The sequence below is a fragment of the Asterias amurensis genome, chromosome 18, assembly GCF_032118995.1.
Source record: "Asterias amurensis chromosome 18, ASM3211899v1".
Classification (NCBI taxonomy): domain Eukaryota; kingdom Metazoa; phylum Echinodermata; class Asteroidea; order Forcipulatida; family Asteriidae; genus Asterias; species Asterias amurensis.
In genome coordinates this window covers 4,335,363-4,352,683 of record NC_092665.1, presented here as the reverse complement: position 1 = coordinate 4,352,683, position 17,321 = coordinate 4,335,363, and the positions used below count along the sequence as shown (strand labels likewise).

General features: G+C 38.8%; 2 protein-coding genes and 1 non-coding gene across 4 annotated transcripts in view; all 3 read left to right on the top strand.

Annotated features, from left to right (window-relative positions):
• LOC139950732 (uncharacterized) overlaps positions 1–17,321 on the top strand; it is a 157,915-nt gene that overhangs the window by 25,583 nt on the left and 115,011 nt on the right. The window lies entirely within an intron of this gene.
• Positions 164–17,135, top strand: LOC139950729 (uncharacterized). Of its 2 annotated transcripts, none has more exons than XM_071949521.1 (17): positions 164–326; positions 2,039–2,228; positions 3,472–3,602; positions 3,995–4,128; positions 4,315–4,657; positions 5,110–5,258; positions 5,466–5,567; positions 6,076–6,513; positions 7,003–7,125; positions 7,572–7,808; positions 8,859–8,980; positions 10,004–10,109; positions 10,693–10,922; positions 11,655–11,771; positions 12,681–12,829; positions 13,501–13,687; positions 14,814–17,135. In XM_071949521.1, the coding sequence occupies exons 2-17, from the start codon at positions 2,079–2,081 to the stop codon at positions 14,904–14,906; spliced, it is 2,811 nt and encodes a 936-aa protein (XP_071805622.1). In that variant the 5' UTR covers positions 164–326; positions 2,039–2,078; the 3' UTR covers positions 14,907–17,135. The 2 variants fall into 2 exon arrangements, with proteins under 2 accessions (XP_071805622.1, XP_071805621.1); XM_071949520.1 differs by having other exon boundaries at positions 2,036–2,228.
• Positions 14,640–14,712, top strand: Trnai-gau (transfer RNA isoleucine (anticodon GAU)). Its single transcript has one exon. It is a non-coding gene; the product is annotated as a tRNA-Ile (tRNA).

The following is a 17,321-nucleotide window of genomic DNA, read 5'->3' as shown; positions in this document are numbered from 1 at the left end:
ACAAGCAATCTTAAATTATCCCGTTTTTTAAGTTAAAGAAATTTATAGATAAAAAGCACTCTGCAAAAAATAAATAGTGACATGCAACTGCCAATAAGCTAGAAAAATAAAGATAAGCAGATGTTGACGTTGAGGGGGCTCTTCAACGTGAACGGTCCCGAAAATCAATGCCTACAATCAATGCACAAACGATGCTGAAACGACCACTAATTTACGGTTGTAACCAAAATGCATGTTTTAGGTGATAATCAAGAGATCTGATCTCAATTGTCGGTAGTTTAGTGAGGCTGGAGGTACATAGACGTATCCGATTCTTTCATTATAAGGTGAGAAAACGGTCTTGTTAATGGTAATAACAAAGTTAGAGAGGGTTGTTTGTATTTATTTGATTTAAAAAAAACCGAATTGGTTGGATAAGTTTCCGTGTGGCGCCACCACTTTTTAACTTATTTTTACAAAAAGGGATAGGCCTATCTCATTGAGGTAAATTAGATACTATAATGATTTTAAAAAATGGGTATCACATTATTTATTTCCATGTGTGACTAATACAGACACTAGTGTCACAAACTAATCTTCTCACAGACATTCATCGGGGCTGAAGCTACTCCTACTAACTAGGACCTAGAACGTGATATCATTATTATCATTGAATGAGGTTTCCGCTATCATTGTCTCCACGACGAGGAGACGATAGCGAAACAAACCTCATTAAAAATAATAGTTCTAATTCTAGGAGTAGGACGAAGCTATGGTGAAACGCTTTTATATCCAATCAACTTTTGATTGAAACTCCCTTCATTTTTTCAAGGTATTCAGCCAGCCTAGATTATAACACACACTTGACATCTTAGGTAGAACTACATGTATATAATGAGGTTCGTGGAGACGATAGAGGAACGAACATCATATAGTTCTAAAATAAGAGTGCATAGTATGTAGTATGTAGTATGTACCTGGCAAGTAGATATACACACATGGTGTTACCGCAAACCAATATATATTGATACCCCACCATGCAATGCCTCAAATCCTATATACCTGTAGCTTATTTTCTTTGTTTGTTGCATTCCCTGATGCATGCTGGTGGTCTTGCTTTGTGGGTAGCCAACTCTCTGAATCCTTACAGTTGGCCCCGTGGCCAGACAAGTGGAGCAAGTCTCTGAGTCTGACTAATTGGTGTCCCTTCAAGTCAAGTACCCATCATCATCAACTTGATGAGTACACTTCTACACTAAACACTTCTGATTCTACATATCAGGGTGGCAGGCTCCGAGTCCATGGTCATTAGAGATGTATGTGCCCTTGGGAAAAAATCTAAAATTAGATTAAATTCCAGCCCTGACGAAACAATCAATATTCCATTGTTGCCAAACAAAATTATTTCCCAACAGAAAATTCCCAACAAACAAATTGTGACTATATTTATAGGTCCTAATTTCATTTAAATAGCTGTCGACCAGCGACAATTGAGGAAGGACAAAAGCTGATGTACACATTAGATTACATTTCATTTACTTAATAACCAACTGATTACATTAAGTTTGTCTCCACTCCTTAAGTTGCAGTCCACCAAGCTGACGTACGCATCCAGAGTGTCATCTTTTGTTGCAGTTACTTTAACTGCAAGTGTAAGTGTTATCTTTAAAGGGTCTGGCTTACGTACTTTTTGTAGGATACAAAACACAATGTCCACAGATTTTAAACTTACACCGTTTGAAGATAATGATAGTAGAAAACTACCCTTAAAATATTACTTGCAGAGGTGCTGTAGTTTTTGAGTAAAACAATGTCATGAAAATACGCTTTACGTTGTTTTACTCATTTCTCTAAAACTACAGCACCTCAGTAATTGATATTTTCAGGGAAGCTTTCTACCATCATCTTCAAACTGTGTGAGTTTAATGTAAATCTGCGGACCTCTTGTTTTGTGTCCTACAAAATGTAACCATACCCTTTAAGGGAAAGATCAGGTTTTATTTACTCAACAATCAACTGATTATGTTTGTCTCCCCCCCCCCCACCCCTTATGTAGCAGTCAAACGAGCTGACCTACGCATCCAGTGTCTTCTGATAGAATGTCAAGCTCAGACAGTAAGAGCAAAGACGACGACCTTCATCACAAGAAGAGACGAAAAGAGGATGATAAAGATTCCTGGCACGTGAAATCATTGGATGAAATCTTAGAAGAAAAACGCCTCAGGAAAGAACGAGAAGAAAGAAAACAGGTAGAGAGGGAATGAGTTCAATTACAAACTGCCATTCCATGCCTGTTTTTGACAGGGCAAGGGCACCAAGGCATTTTCTCCTTGGTAAAGGGCACCCCTATGAGGAAATTAATAATAATAATATTGAAGTCTTATATAGTGCACGTACCTACCAAACAAGGTACTCAAGGCACTGAGTATATATACAAACTTTCAGAAAGAAAGGTTATTGCAGTGATGAATTTTGAGACCCAATTAGTTAGCACCTTATAAGGGTTTACAGGGTGCTACGGCGCATTAAGCAGCCACAGCCAGGAACATCGGGGTGAACCCCTTCTCTTTCTGATAAGTGCACTGGGTTCTTTTACATGCGTTACACAACACATGGGACCAACGGCTTTACGTCCCATCGAAGTTGCACATTCCTACTGGAGCATTTCAAGGGCACCAAGGCAATGACCAGGGGGGAACAGAGGCAATCGCCTTCGTTGCCTCCGTGAAACATCAGGCCTGCACTCTATCAAATTTGTTCATCCTATATCATATGCCGAACAACATGGGATTGAAAAAGTTTGATGAAGTGTCTGAGTCTGAGAATACAGTGCTAACACACATCAGTGTACATGTATGGGTAAAAACCAAAATTAATATTCTTTATCCCAGATGCAAATTTAACATCTCTTACGCGTGTGTATGCCTTGCATGTATTATGTGGCAAGGCTGTTTAAGCACTGTTGACAGCCAGTAAATTAGTTATAATTAGTTGTAATCGTAACCCTCAGTCCACCCAATGGCCATAGGTTTTCAGACAGAAATATTTCATGGTATGTTTTCTACTATCATCATCATCAAACCGTGTAAGTTTTATGTAAATCTGTGATGTTTGTGTATCACAACTTATATAAAAAATAACTAACTTGTGGAAATTTAGGCTCAATCGGTCTTTGGAGTTGGGAAAAAATAACGGGAAAACCTACCCTTATTTCCGCATGTTTCGTCGTGTCACGACATGTGTTTAAAATAAATCTACAATTCTCTATATCGAGAATTGATAATTTTTTTAATGTTTTCTCAAAAAGTAAAGCATTTCATGGAATGATATTTCAAGAAATGTTTGTCACCATTACCTTCGGTAAACCCTGTAAATTAATCTATGAACTTTTAGTTTTGTTTCTCTTCCGAAAGTGTCCAATGGCTTTAAAATTAAGTGTGAAGTTCCAGTTGTATCCTGAGAAATCTTTTGGGGTCTTTTTCTTTACCTCAGGACAAGGCTGACAAAAAGAAGGAAACTGTGAAATTGAAGCATTTGGAGGAAGGAGAGATTCACGGACAGCAAGAGATGAGTTCCAATCCATCACCTCAGAGAACTCGCCACAACTCATCCGGAGATGACAGGTACTCACTTAACCCTCCTACTATAAGTGCACTTGTCAAGACAGCCAACCCATACCTGACTATGCTACAAAAGTTGCAAGATAATAAAGAAAGAAAAAACACTCTTGTCACATGAAGTTGTGTGCTTTCAGATCCTCAATTTCGTTCGTTTACAACTTTGAAATTTGAATTTGAATTTTGGTTCAAAGGCAAAGTTTTAATGATTCAATTAGGCCTACTGTAAAGTTGTCCATTACGCTCATGGAGTTGGACGTTTAATGTACTTCACATCATCAAAAGACCTTTCTTACTGGGATGCAATTTTGTCGTTCTCTAAGGAGAACGACAATTCTCGGTCGATCGCGACCGAGTCCGAGAATGACAACTTTCTTGATTTGAAACTCTGGTTTCAGAATGGACGAGGATGACATGCTCCAGATTCAACCTCCTCAGCTCGGAAAACGGAAAGCCAAGGACTCACACGGCAAAGAGGATCGTAAGAAACACTCCAAGACAAGAGATAAAGATGATAAGAGACACAAGAGACGTAAGTTGGTCAAAGGTCAATAGGTCAAAGGGATTAGAGAGAGTTCTTGTCAATAATCATAAAAGGCATTTATACTGTGCTTTTCCAAAAACCAAAAGTGGGAAGGAGCAATACTAGCTAGATTGTAAATTAAAATCGTTACAAGAAAATGTCTTTACTTGTACACTGCTTTCCTCCTATTGGTAGATAAACGTTCACACTCCAAAGATTCAAAAGAGAAAAGAGGTCATGAGCGAGGTCGCCAGGTCAAAGATCACAGACGTGATGAAATAAGGTCATCAGGGGTCAGAGATCGCAATCCCATACGGCACTCTGAATCACGGTATCAAGACAATGCGAGGCATTCTGAATCGCGTCATGTTGAAGTCATCGGGGATTCTGGGAGATACGTAGACTCATCACGACACAATGACGGCAGTCGCCATGGTGATGGTAATCGATACAGTGATCCGGTGCGAATGTCAGATCAAGAGAGGCACGGCGATTCTGATCGATACCGGTTTGAACGGGAACAATCCAGACGAGACAGGTATTTCGCTCAAACTTTCTCCAATTAAATAAATAAATACCACTTGCCTTACTTTATTATTATTGCATACCGTTCAACAATAACTCTAACAATAATATTGGTTCATGTTTTGCACACTTGTAAACATACAATATTATCAATGCAACAAGGTCACAACTCCGTTTTGCCAAAAGGTCGTGATTTGTGGCCATAAAAAATGGAAGAAGCTCTTGTAATTGAAAACATTGACTGTTGAGATGATCGTAAAGTCTGAGTAGGGGAATAATGGTGAACAAGTTCAGATAAATCTGCAGGAGATTGATATGTTCAACACAATGTCACAGTTCAGTAGACTGTTTTGACGGTCCACTGGATTGCGTGCGTCGTCTACGGGAAGGTTCTTTTGACCTTTGAGACTCTTCCAAATTTGAGTCCCTCATGAGCAACATTTCCATTCAACTGATTGATATTAGGGAAAGATTGGAACGTCTCGAGCGTGAAAGAGTTCGTGATTTGACAAAACGAGGAGAGAGGGGTCGAGGAGACTTGGACAGGGGCCAGCGAGAAAGGGAGCGAGACCGCGGAAGGAAGCAAGATGGTGACTATTGGAAACATAAAGGAGGTAAGTTAACTTGTTGAGCGTTGGTCGAGCAATCTAGTGCACCATATTCAAGTTCTTTTCCAGTTAGAAAGTTGCATGTCTGAAGATACTTTACCATAGTTGAGGATTCGTCCTCTTTGCCATATTTTACTTAAAATGTACATTTAGTTGGGAAAGTAATGTGTTAGATTTGTTCGACAATTAGATATTTGTTTTCTTCTGTGATAGAATCTAAATATGAAAGTCGTGATTATGAGAGACAAGACAGACGAGATGAAGAAGAGATAGATCTGACAACTAGAGATCGAACTCCACTTAGAGAGCAAGATGGTAAGAAAAGTCACCATAGGGGGGGGGGTCTGCATGTAAGACCTGTGGTCATGCAAGCACTTGTATTTAAAGGAACACGTTGCCTTGGATCGGACGAGTTGGTCAAAACAAAAGCGTTTGTAACCGTTTTTTATAAAATGCATATGGTTGGAAAGATGTTTTAAAAGTAGAATACAATGATCCACACAAGTTTGCCTCGAAATTGCGTGGTTTTCCTTCTACTGTGCGAACTAACATGGTCGGCCATTTATGGGAGTCAAAATTTTGACCCCCATAAATGGCCGACGTGTTAGTCGACAAGGTAAAAGGAAAACCACGCAATTTCGAGGCATGTTTGTGTGGATCATTGTATTCTACTTTTACAACATCTTTCTACCCATATGCATTTTATAAAAAACGGTTACAAACGCTTTTCAAAGACCAACTCGACCGATCCAAGGCAACGTGTTCCTTTAAGATCGTCGTTTGTTTGAAGTATAACCAACATTTTCTTCTCATCTTCATGTAGCCCAACATTCATGGCAGTTGGAGAAATCCGACACTGACGAAGAGCATTATGAGAGGAACCAGAAAGAAGACAAATACCATGATGAGTCGGTTACCACGGCAACCAAGATGGCGACCGACAACGGGAGTAGCAGTAGCAGCGAGGAGGAGGACTCATCGTCGAGCGGGAGCGACGCGGAGTCAGGATCCGGGAAGGAGTCTGGGGAAGAGAGCCGACCTGGATCGGGCGTCAACTCCTCTAAGGAAGACTCGGGATCTGAGGAGGAGTCAAGCTCTGAAGAAGGAGAGGAGAACAGCGATGAAGAAGATGAAGATGAGGAAGGAGAGAAGAACGATGGAAAAGAGGAAGGAGAGACGGGACAGACGAGCGAAGAAGAAGAAGAGGACTCATCGGAATCGGAAGAATCTGATTCGGAATCAGAATCTGGAACTGAGTCCGGTAATTCTAAATCAGTTTAGAATCAAAATTTAATCATGGAATGTTGGAAAGCCTTTATTAAACCTGTTATAGATGAAATAATTGTTAGATGCCTCTAACTACCGGGCAATCTCGGTGGTCTAGTTTGTATAACACAGCTCGAGAATAAGAGTCATGGGTTCAAATCCCACCAGAGTAATAAGCCTGTGATAAGTATACAGTGCTGGCACACCTGTGTATAGGTAAAACCAAAATTAATATTCATTATCCCCAATGCAAAATTCCATCTATAAAGAAGAATGTTTGAGTTTGATTGATGTAGTGATGAAGCCAAACTAATAATAATACAATTCTTTTTTTTTTTAAGTTTTATCTTTTTAATAAAAATTGTAAATTCTACAGAGAATGGCAGTAAGTTTGATTGATGTAGTGATGAAGCCAAACTAATAATAATACAATTCTTTTTTTTTTTAAGTTTTATCTTTTTAATAAAAATTGTAAATTCTACAGAGAATGGCAGTAAGAAAAGCAGTAGTGAGAGTGAGCGGAGTAACCATGACAACGATGCAAAGATAGACACAAGAAACGTGAAGACAGAAGACGGGCATCATAAGAGATCCCCACAGCACCAACGTAAGACGCCCATAACTAAGACAATATTATTCATGTTCCTTTATCTTTCTTGTCAAACCCTTCTATAAACTTGTACTGCAGACTACCACAAAGTACCATACCTTCTAGGTGCCATTGGGTGCCAGAATACTAACTGATTGTGTACTGTGGACTGTAGAAAACATCCCTTGAAATATTTCTGTCTGAAATGTCGTAAATGAAGAGAAGTATTAATAAAACTAATAAAATAATAAAATCAATGTCATGTTTAATTGGACACCCGATACTCCACATTTCTGTAAGTAGTTAACCACAGTATTTTCTTGCCACCCAGATGGCCCATCGATCTCAAACTTCTACAGGTTTGTCAGTTTATGTGTATGGTGGATTACATAAAGTGCTTACACTGCCAGAAACTGTTTTGTGAGCAAAAACTAATTCTGTAATGTTCGATTAATCTTACACAGATGTACAGAAGTCCAAGTTTGATGTGACGTCATCACCAAGCGGTGATGAAGAGCACACAGCTGAACCGGACTATCTCCCTGACTCCCCGCCACAATCTCCCATTGAGCTCAAAGAGAAGTTACCACCCTACTTCCCGGCTGTCTCTGGTTGCCGCAGTGTTGAAGAGTTTGTTTGTTTGAATAAGATTGAGGAAGGAGCGTACGGTGTTGTTTATCGTGCAAAGGAAAAGAGAACAGGTAAAGCATTGAGGTTTGGTCGTGATTTTTTCTTTATCGTGTTTTGGGATATTTGACAGTTTCTGTTATAGGTCATTCCAACAGTTTTATTCCACCATACTGCATCTCTTTGGAACTCCTTGCCTGGTGGATATTTTCCCCCACCCCCCCATCCTACAATCTGGACTGTTTTAAAGCCATTGGACCCTTTTGGTAAACAGTATTGTCCAACGCCCACACTACGTGTATCACAACTTCTATATAAAATAACGAACCTGTGGAAATTTAGGCTCAATCGGTCATCGGAGTCAGGAGAAAATTGATATTGTTTTACTGTTTTCTCAAAAAGTAAAGCATTTCATGGAATAATATTTCTAGAGAAGTCTTTCACCACTACCTTCTGTAAACCCTGTAAGTTATTTGTAAATCTGTGAACTTATTTTTTTTCTTTTTTCTGTACCGAAAGGGTCCATTGGCTTTAAGAGGAATATCAATTCCTGCCTCCAGCTCTCCTGAGTTATTTTCATGTTAAATAATTTTCTTCTTGTAGCATTGTTTGGGGCGAACTTGCTTGAAGAAAAATGTGGCAGTGTCATGGCCGAGCGGTTAAGAGCACCGGATTCAAGCACTGGTGTTTGATCAGCAGGGTGTGGGTTCGAATCCCGGTCGTGACACTTGCTACATAAAATTGGGGAGGTAGTGCTTTCTGCTCGACAGGCTAGGCTTCGAATTGAAGATACCCAAGCCTACATTCGTATGGACTGTGAAAGGGGTAACCCTGTTTCAGCCCTAGGAGTAGGTGGCAATGGCCTCTGGAAAAATAATAATTGTAGCCCACACCTTGAAGTGGCCTTCAGGCCTTGTGTGTCAGGCGACTAGCATAAAAATATTTAAAACATAGGTTTTCTCCAGAAATATCAACAAAAACTCATACAATTTCATTTTAAAACTGAATCTCTGTCTGTCAAGTTCCAACGTTAATTAACAGTTTCCTCATAGAGGTATCCCTTACCAGAGGGAGAAAAAAATATTATGTTTTGATGAAGTCGTTTCTTTTTCGTTTATTTGAAGATCAAATCGTCGCTTTGAAGAGATTGAAGATGGAGAAGGAAAAAGAAGGCTTTCCGATCACATCGCTGAGAGAAGTCAACACTTTATTAAAATCACAACATCCAAACATCGTAACAGTCAGGGTAAATATGACGCATTTATCTTGGCGTAAATTTGAAGTCGGTCACAGTCATTGATGTAGTTTTTAGAACAGACTTAGCGGCATTCAGCATTATGTTTTATTATAATCAGAGGATGGACATTTCTATGCTTCAGTTCTCCTTATTTCCTCAAGGACATTGCTACCTGGTCACTGGGCCGTTTATTTAATTCCTTAAAGGCAGTGGACACGTAATTACTCAAAATATTTATTAGCATAAAACCTTTCTTGGTAACGAGTAATGGGGAGAGGTTGATAGTATAAAACATTGTGAGAAACGGCTCCCTCTGAAGTAACGTAGTTTTCGAGAAAGAAGTAATTTTCCACAAACTTGATTTAGAAACCTCAGAATTAGAATTTGAGGTCCCAAAATCAAGCACACAACTTTGTGTGACAAGGGTGTTTTTTCTTCCATTATTATCTTGCAACTTTGATGACCAATTGAGTTCAAATTTTCACAGGTTTGTTATTTTGTGCATATGTTGAGATACACCAAGTGAGAAGACTGGATGGTTATGACAATTACTAATAGTGTCCAGTGTCTTTAAAGATGTCAGTAGATTTACATTAAACTTACAGGGTTTGAAGATAATGATAGTGGGAAGCTTCCCTTCAAATATTACTTACTGAGGTGCTGTAGTCTTTGAGAAATGAGGTAAAAAAAATCATGAAAATACATTTGTAAATGATTAAAATAATTTTTGTCTCATGAGACAAAAATTATTTTCATGACGTTGTTTGACTCATTTCCCAAAAACTACAGCACCTCAGCACATAATATTTTCAGGGAAGCTTTCTACTACATTATCTTCAAACTGTGTAAGTTTAGTGTAAATCTGTGGACATTGTGTTTTTTGTCCTACAAAAGTTACATAGACACTTTAAACCATCTCAGCTTCCTAGGGAGTACATCCCGTGCTGCCAAAATCATGAAAAGAGGGCACCAAGAAAATTCAATCACAAAAAGAATTAATTTATATGTATGTTCTTATTTTGGTTAACACAGGAGATTGTGGTGGGAAGTAATATGGATAAAATCTACATCGTCATGGATTACGTTGAACATGATCTAAAGAGCCTTATGGAGACAATGAAACAACCTTTCACTATCGGTAAGCCAGAATTTTACTGTAAGCAGATTTTGGGGAAGTCTTACAGTTGGTAAGCCAACTCAAAGATTTACAGAATGTTACTGTTTAGCAGATTTTGGGAAGTCTTACAATTGGTAAGCCAACTCAAAGATTTACAGAATGTTACTGTTTAGCAGATTTTGGGAAGTCTTACAATTGGTAAGCCAACTCAAAGATTTACAGAATGTTACTGTTTAGCAGATTTTGGGAAGTCTTACAATTGGTAAGCCCACTCAAAGATTTACAGAATGTTACTGTTAGCAGATTTGGGGAAGTCTTACAATTGGTAAGCCATCTCAAAGATTACAGAATGTTACTGTTAGCAGATTTTGGGAAGTCTTACAATATTCGTTGCTCTGGCAATTTATATCCAACAAAATCTATCCGTCTGTTTTACCCAACTGTAATGTATGATTTAAAGCAGTGTATACTATGTACTTTGAGAGTTGAGCGGACAAAATTGCATGATAACTTGGGGTTGGAATTGAACTTTGCGTTAGTGCTGGCCTGAGTGCCAAGAAGTCAGTTTGATTTTTGAAACTTTCTAATCTAAACATCTTCACAGGAGAGACAAAGTGTCTGATGCTGCAGCTTCTACGTGGTGTGCATCATCTCCATGACAACTGGATCCTTCATCGTGATCTTAAGACATCCAACCTACTCCTCAGCCATCGAGGAGTTCTTAAGATTGGTGATTTTGGTCTAGCTAGGGAGTATGGGTCACCGTTGAAGCATTATACGCCTATTGTTGTGACATTGTGGTATAGAGCTCCAGAGTTACTCCTTGGGATAAAGGTACGATAATGTGAATAATTTATGACAAGCTAGGGAGTATGGGTCACCATTGAAGCATTATACACCTAGTGTTGTTACATTTCGGTACAGAGCTCCCCAGAGCTACTCTGTGGGACAAAGGTAAGATAATGTGAATAAGTTTTGAGTAGCTAGGGAGTATGGGTCAGCGTTGAAGCACTATACACCTATTGTGATATAGAGTTCCAGAGTTACTCAGCAAGGCAATTATATGCTGTATGAGGGTTGAACCATATACTAGATTTGAGAAGCTAGGGAGTATGGGTCAGCGTTGAAGCATTATACACCTATTGTGATATAGAGTTCCAGAGTTACTCAGCAAGGCAAATGTATGCTGTATGAGGGTTGAAACATATACTAGATTTGAGAAGCTAGGGAGTATGGGTCAGCGTTGAAGCACTATACACCTATTGTGATATAGAGTTCCAGAGTTACTCAGCAAGGCAAATGTATGCTGTATAAGGGTTGAACCATATTATACATGTACTAGATTTGAGAAGCCTGTGAGTATGGGTCAAAGGGTGGAAGTGTTAGAACATGGTTTAAAGGTACTAGCTAGGGAGTATTGATTACGGTCAATTCTTGGTTCAAACAAAGGCTCCAAAATGAGTTTCAATAGATTTGGATTACATTCCTGTACATATTAACAATGAATAGAACCAAATTAAAATAATCAATACTAGTTCTAATGCATATTTATTATTGATTTTAAAGGAATACTCATGTCCAATAGACATGTGGTCAGTCGGTTGCATCTTCGCTGAGTTTATCAAAATGAAACCATTATTCCCTGGACGCTCTGAAGTAGATCAACTCAACAGAATCTTTAAGGTAATTATAGATAATGATAATAATGGTTTCTTGTACAGAGCGCATATCCGTCACTCAGTAATACTCAAGGCGCTTTAAGATACAGTATTTCCTGCAAGGTATGTGGGACTACGTTTGAATTATGAGAACTACTCCTTTTATAAAAGGAGTAGGTTTCAAAAATGGTTTTCTTGAAACATGAAAAACATCTTAGTTTGAGAAAACCTTCTTGTGTCACTCCCTAGAAAATATTTTCTAGGGAGTGACACAAGAAGATTTTTCTTAAAATAAGATGTTTTTCTTGTTTCAAGAATACCATTTTTAGCAGGAACAATAATAATAATGACCGTATTTATAACGCGCCTTTTGCCAAAGGATACAAAGCGCCAGGTATTATTACTGCAAGGAGTGGGGCGAATTTTAAAACATAAGACCTAATCCTTAAGCACCATGTAATGGTTTACAAGGTGCTGTGGCGCAATATGCTGTTGATCGGACCAGGAACACCGGATGAACCGGGCGGTTCTTTTACATGCGTTTACACACATGGGACCAACGGCTTAACGTCCCATCCGAAGGACGAAGCAATGGTTATGTGTCTTGCTTAATGACACAAGTGTCATGGCTGGGGATTCGAACTCACACTCTGCTGATCAGAAACACCAGAGTTTGAATCTGGTGCTCTTTACCGCTCGGCCACGGAACACCGGGGCGAAGCCCTTTTCTTTATGTGCGTTACACAACACCTGGGACCAACGGCTTTACTTGCTTACAGGTGACCTCAGTCCTCAACTATCCTCCACTCTATGGTGTTAATTACAACAAACCAAATATACATTGATGCCTCACCATGCAATGCCTCAAATCCCATACCCTTTGAGTATTTTGGTTAATTTCATCGTTGCGCTTAACACATTTTCGATCTTATAGGAGTTGGGAACACCAAGTGAGAAGATATGGACTGGTTATAACGAGCTACCAGCCGTCAAGAAGATGACGTTCGCCGAACATCCGTACAACAATCTACGAGAACGCATCGGAACGATCGTCACTGACCCCGGCTTTGATCTCATGAACAGGTAGCTTTCAAATTACCATCCGTCTTAATTCTCTTGCACTTTGCACTACAGATGACAGAAATCTTAATCAACCATGACTAACCCTCGCTCTTCAATAGACCATGTGACCTATGACATCACATGTTTACCATGGAGCCTGTCTTCCTGCAGGCATAATTTGTACACTAAACGTTGATTACTAAAAGGGAAACAAGCTAACTTGAGATATACAGTTAAAACAAACCCACTCCCTAAGCTTTGAGTGTCTTTATCCACCTTTGCCATACTACTGCAGTGAAGTTTGATTTACAAACTGACAAACAAAGAGTGGCATTTACACTACAGTTTGGACTAGGATATTTAAAAGTTGGACTAGAAAATGTCACATAATAGACCATTATCATGCCGCCTCCATCTCGGTCATGTTGCTGGTATCGAATAACAATAAAGAATGCTAAAAATCATTTTGCAAAGAGGAACCAGTTTAGTTTGTTCTTCCAGCCTCGGTTTGGTAACATTGATATCAATGGGAGAAATTCAAAATGGCTGCACCATGACTAAGGTCTAAAGGCATGCAGCTACAAGTACTCAGAGGTTGTTTAGACTGGTGCCTTTCAGTTTTGATGTTGTATGAAGATACGAAAGTTCAGGAAGCAAGGCAGTGAACTAATTGTTAATTTCTTTCGCGGCAGGTTTTTAACCTACAATCCTGAGCGTCGTATCTCGGCAGACGACGCCTTACATCATTCCTACTTTAGAGAGAAACCTCTTCCAATAGACGAGTCGATGTTTCCAACATGGCCGGCCAAGAGTGAAATGGCTCGTACAACGAAACGTAGCCCTAAGGCTCCAGAGGGCGGGCTTCAATACGCTAAACTGGTAAGTCATGGAACAATAACTCTGAACCTGTTGATGTATTCACACTGCACTCAAAATCAACGGTGAAACGACATGATTGAAATAACATCACTGACTGCATGCCAAAACATGTTGGGATGTTGAAACAAAATTGAAAACACAACTTATGACACGCCATTTTTAATAACTTCTTCTAACTAGTGCCTTGTTCACCCCTTGGGTGGATATGTTTTTGCGCATTATAAATGTCTTTATTATTATTATTATGTTATTATTATTATTATTATTATTATTATTATTATTATTATTATTATTATATTATTATTATCATTGATTGGTGGAACTTACTTCACGTGACATTCACTATTACTCCCATCCGCAACCGGCGATCAAAAAAGACCTATTCGCCCATGGGGAATAGCATTTCCCATTCAACAGTTAGGATCATCCTTGTTCCCAATGTTTTTGAGCAGTACAGCACCGCCGCGCCTCTGCTGAAACAAAGGAGCACCTGTGCAAAAGGTTGTGATCCGATTTGTGCATTGTTGCCGCTACGCGGCGCTATTTGATTTTTGGTTTTTAGAAATTTGTGTGATTTTTCATAATGTTATACTTTTAAAATACATCAAATGACAAGGATCTATATGTCGGTTATATAAAACAAACATTGAGTGGCTTTAATTCGTGGAATGGAATGAATATTATCGCTCGATAAAATTTGCACTGTTCCATTTCACTCGGCTTCGCCTCGTGAAATGGAACAGTCCAAATTTTACCATGCGATAATATTCCTCCCATTCCACTCAGAGCAACTCAATATCGCATCCCCTTAAGGTGATCCCTTTGCTGCCGCTTCCCAGGTTGTATTGTAACTTGGGTGTGATCCCTGGCTACACGGCAGTTAACGGTTGTATGGCTTCTGACTGGCACCCCGAACAAAGATATTGACAAAATAGGGACACCGCCAATATAGGGCTAGATAGCTCAGTTGGTAGAGCGCCGGCACGATAATCCGGAGGTCGTTGGTTCGAATCCCACTCTAGTCAATTCTTTGTTCAACCCCAAAAACCACTCAATATTTGTATACTATTGAAAGCAGGAAACATGACAACATGATAAACATTTTTTATTATTTTCCATCTTGCAGGAACAAGATGGAACAACTGAAGAAGGTTTCCGACTGACGCTAGCATCACAAGGAACTTCAGCAAAGACAATGGGTTTTAATCTTCGCTTCTAATAATATCCATCTATAACCGCAGTACAGCCTAACTCCCATCAGTGATAAACTAGGATCCTTATTCATTCTAACAAAATCCAACACCATTCAGTAACTCAACACCTAAACTGTTGGACTCAGATTATGATGGTGTGCCTGATCCCATGTGAAACATAATCAGTTTACTAGTGCAGTTCTCAGTCCAACACCATACAGTAACTCAACAACCTATTATGGGGGTATGCCTGATCCCATGTAAAACATAATCAGTTTACTAGTGCAGTCCTCAGTCCAACACTATACAGTAACTCAACACCCAAACTGTTGGACTCTGATTACGGTGGCATGCCTGTATGATCCCATGTAAAGCATAATCAGTTTACTAGTGCAGTCCTTAGTCCAACACCATTCAGTAATTCAACACCTAATCTGTCGGACTCTGATCAAGGTGGTATGCCTGATCCCATGTAAAGCATTATCAGTTTACTAGTGTAGTCCTCAGTCCAACACCATTCAGTAACTCAACACCCAAACTGTTGGACTCTGATTATGGTGGTATGAATGATCCAATGTAAAGCATAATCAGTTTACTTGTGCAGTCCTTAGTCCAACACCATTCAGGGCTGTCTGACTCTGATTATGGTGGTATGCCTGATCCCATGTAAAGCATGATCAGTTTACTTGTGCAGTCCTTAGTCCAACACCATTCAGTTACTCAACACCTAATCTGTTGGACTCTGATTATGGTGGTATGCCTGATCCCATGTAAAGCACGATCAGTTTACTAGTGCAGTCCTCAGTCAAACAGAATAAATAAACTGCAGTCACGTTTGTATGGATTTTGGAATAATTTTGGCAAATGTTTACAAATGTTTCCTTCAGTACTCAGTTCTTGGCCAGTCTTTGAGACACAAAAGCGGAGATAGATGTACACAAACTTTTAAATTTCTGTAATTAATTACTAAAATAATTTTGTTTTGTTATTAAATTAAAAACTTCAGTCTTGATCACAAACCAAATTTATTTGATTTTTTTTTTTTGTAAAAAAATGCCTCACTGAACTCTTCTTTTTTTTATGGTAAGAAATTGATTGAAACAATAGATAGCAATTTTCCCTGCAGTTATGGAAGTAGTAAACTTTTATTTGAAACACTGTGCGAAAACAAGTTTCAATGATTAGTAAAAGGTCATTTTCAAAAAAGTAATGAAGCTGACTTTAATAGATGTTAAATTTGCATCGGGGATAAAGAATACTAATTTTGGTTTTTACCCATACACTGATGTGTGTTAGCACTGTATACTCGGCACTTTCCGGAGTCCTGTGAAAAAAGCACAGGCATGTTACTCGGGTTGGATTCGAACCCACGACCCTTGCAATTCTAGAGCAGTGTCTTACCAACTAGACCACCGAGGTTGCCCGGTAGCTAGAAGCTGACTTTATCTTACATTTCTAGAAGCCATGGCCTGCATTGCCCTGGTCTTGGCCTTAGTGCCCTACTAACATGACTAAGGTTTCCCATAGACTTTAAGATTTTCCAATGGAAGTGCCCTTTGCAAAATGAAAATTGCCCTTGCCCAATTCCCTCTCAAAGATAAAACCTCAGGCTTGAGCCATGTAAAAACAAGTCGCAAATTTCAAGATGATTTGTGCATTATGCATGACATAGCTGAAAATATCTTCAATTAATACTGAATTTGAAACAGCATATTATGTAAAAACTTCTCTCGAGGAAAAGTTTGTAAATGTTGAGAGATTTTGCAGACAAAACTGTTAAGGTTTCGACACATTAGTCATTATGGGGTTGGGAATGTTTGTTCAACTTGTTAATTAAATTTTCCTATTTCACTTTCTATTTTTTGTTAACGTTATGTTGGTGGCACAGCCCTATTTATTTTATTTTAATAAACATAAGTTGGGATGCATTTGTTTTAAGGAATAATTACAAGCTTTGGTTGAAGCACAAAAGTAAATGCATATGAAGGCAAGTTTATAATTTTAGGTTCATGTGGAAATTTCTGGCAATGGAGTCGGGATCATTGCCTTTTTTTGTACTGTCACCTGCAAGTCATATTCCTGGTGTGCAGTCTGTAATAATGCATACTAACTTAGTAGTACCAAACAGACACCAGACTAAAATGAGGCTTCCATTCCCATTTTGAATCTGGGTTCTCGTTTTCTGTTCTGCAGGCTTCTTTGTATTTTTGAAAGTGGCTTTTTTTTAAACAAAATAAACATTTTTGTAAATATTATCAACGTCTGATTTGTATAATTTATAATGGTTTGTCTGTTCTTAAACCAAACAATCTGGATACCTACATGTCGCCCTCTATTGACTGAAATCCACCAATGACGGCCTACTTGGACTACACACACATAGTCTCAGTGTGATTAAATGAATACAACAGAATAGATTACAGAAGAAAATATGTGTTTAT

Bases quoted from the DNA above. Each gene is read 5' to 3' on its own strand.
- LOC139950729 (XM_071949521.1), top strand. From the start codon at position 2,079: ATGTCAAGCTCAGACAGTAAGAGCAAAGACGACGACCTTCATCACAAG. The intron at 3,603-3,994 runs GTACTCACTTAA...CTCTGGTTTCAG, and splicing joins AACTCATCCGGAGATGACAG to AATGGACGAGGATGACATGC. The intron at 7,809-8,858 runs GTAAAGCATTGA...GTTTATTTGAAG, and splicing joins TGCAAAGGAAAAGAGAACAG to ATCAAATCGTCGCTTTGAAG.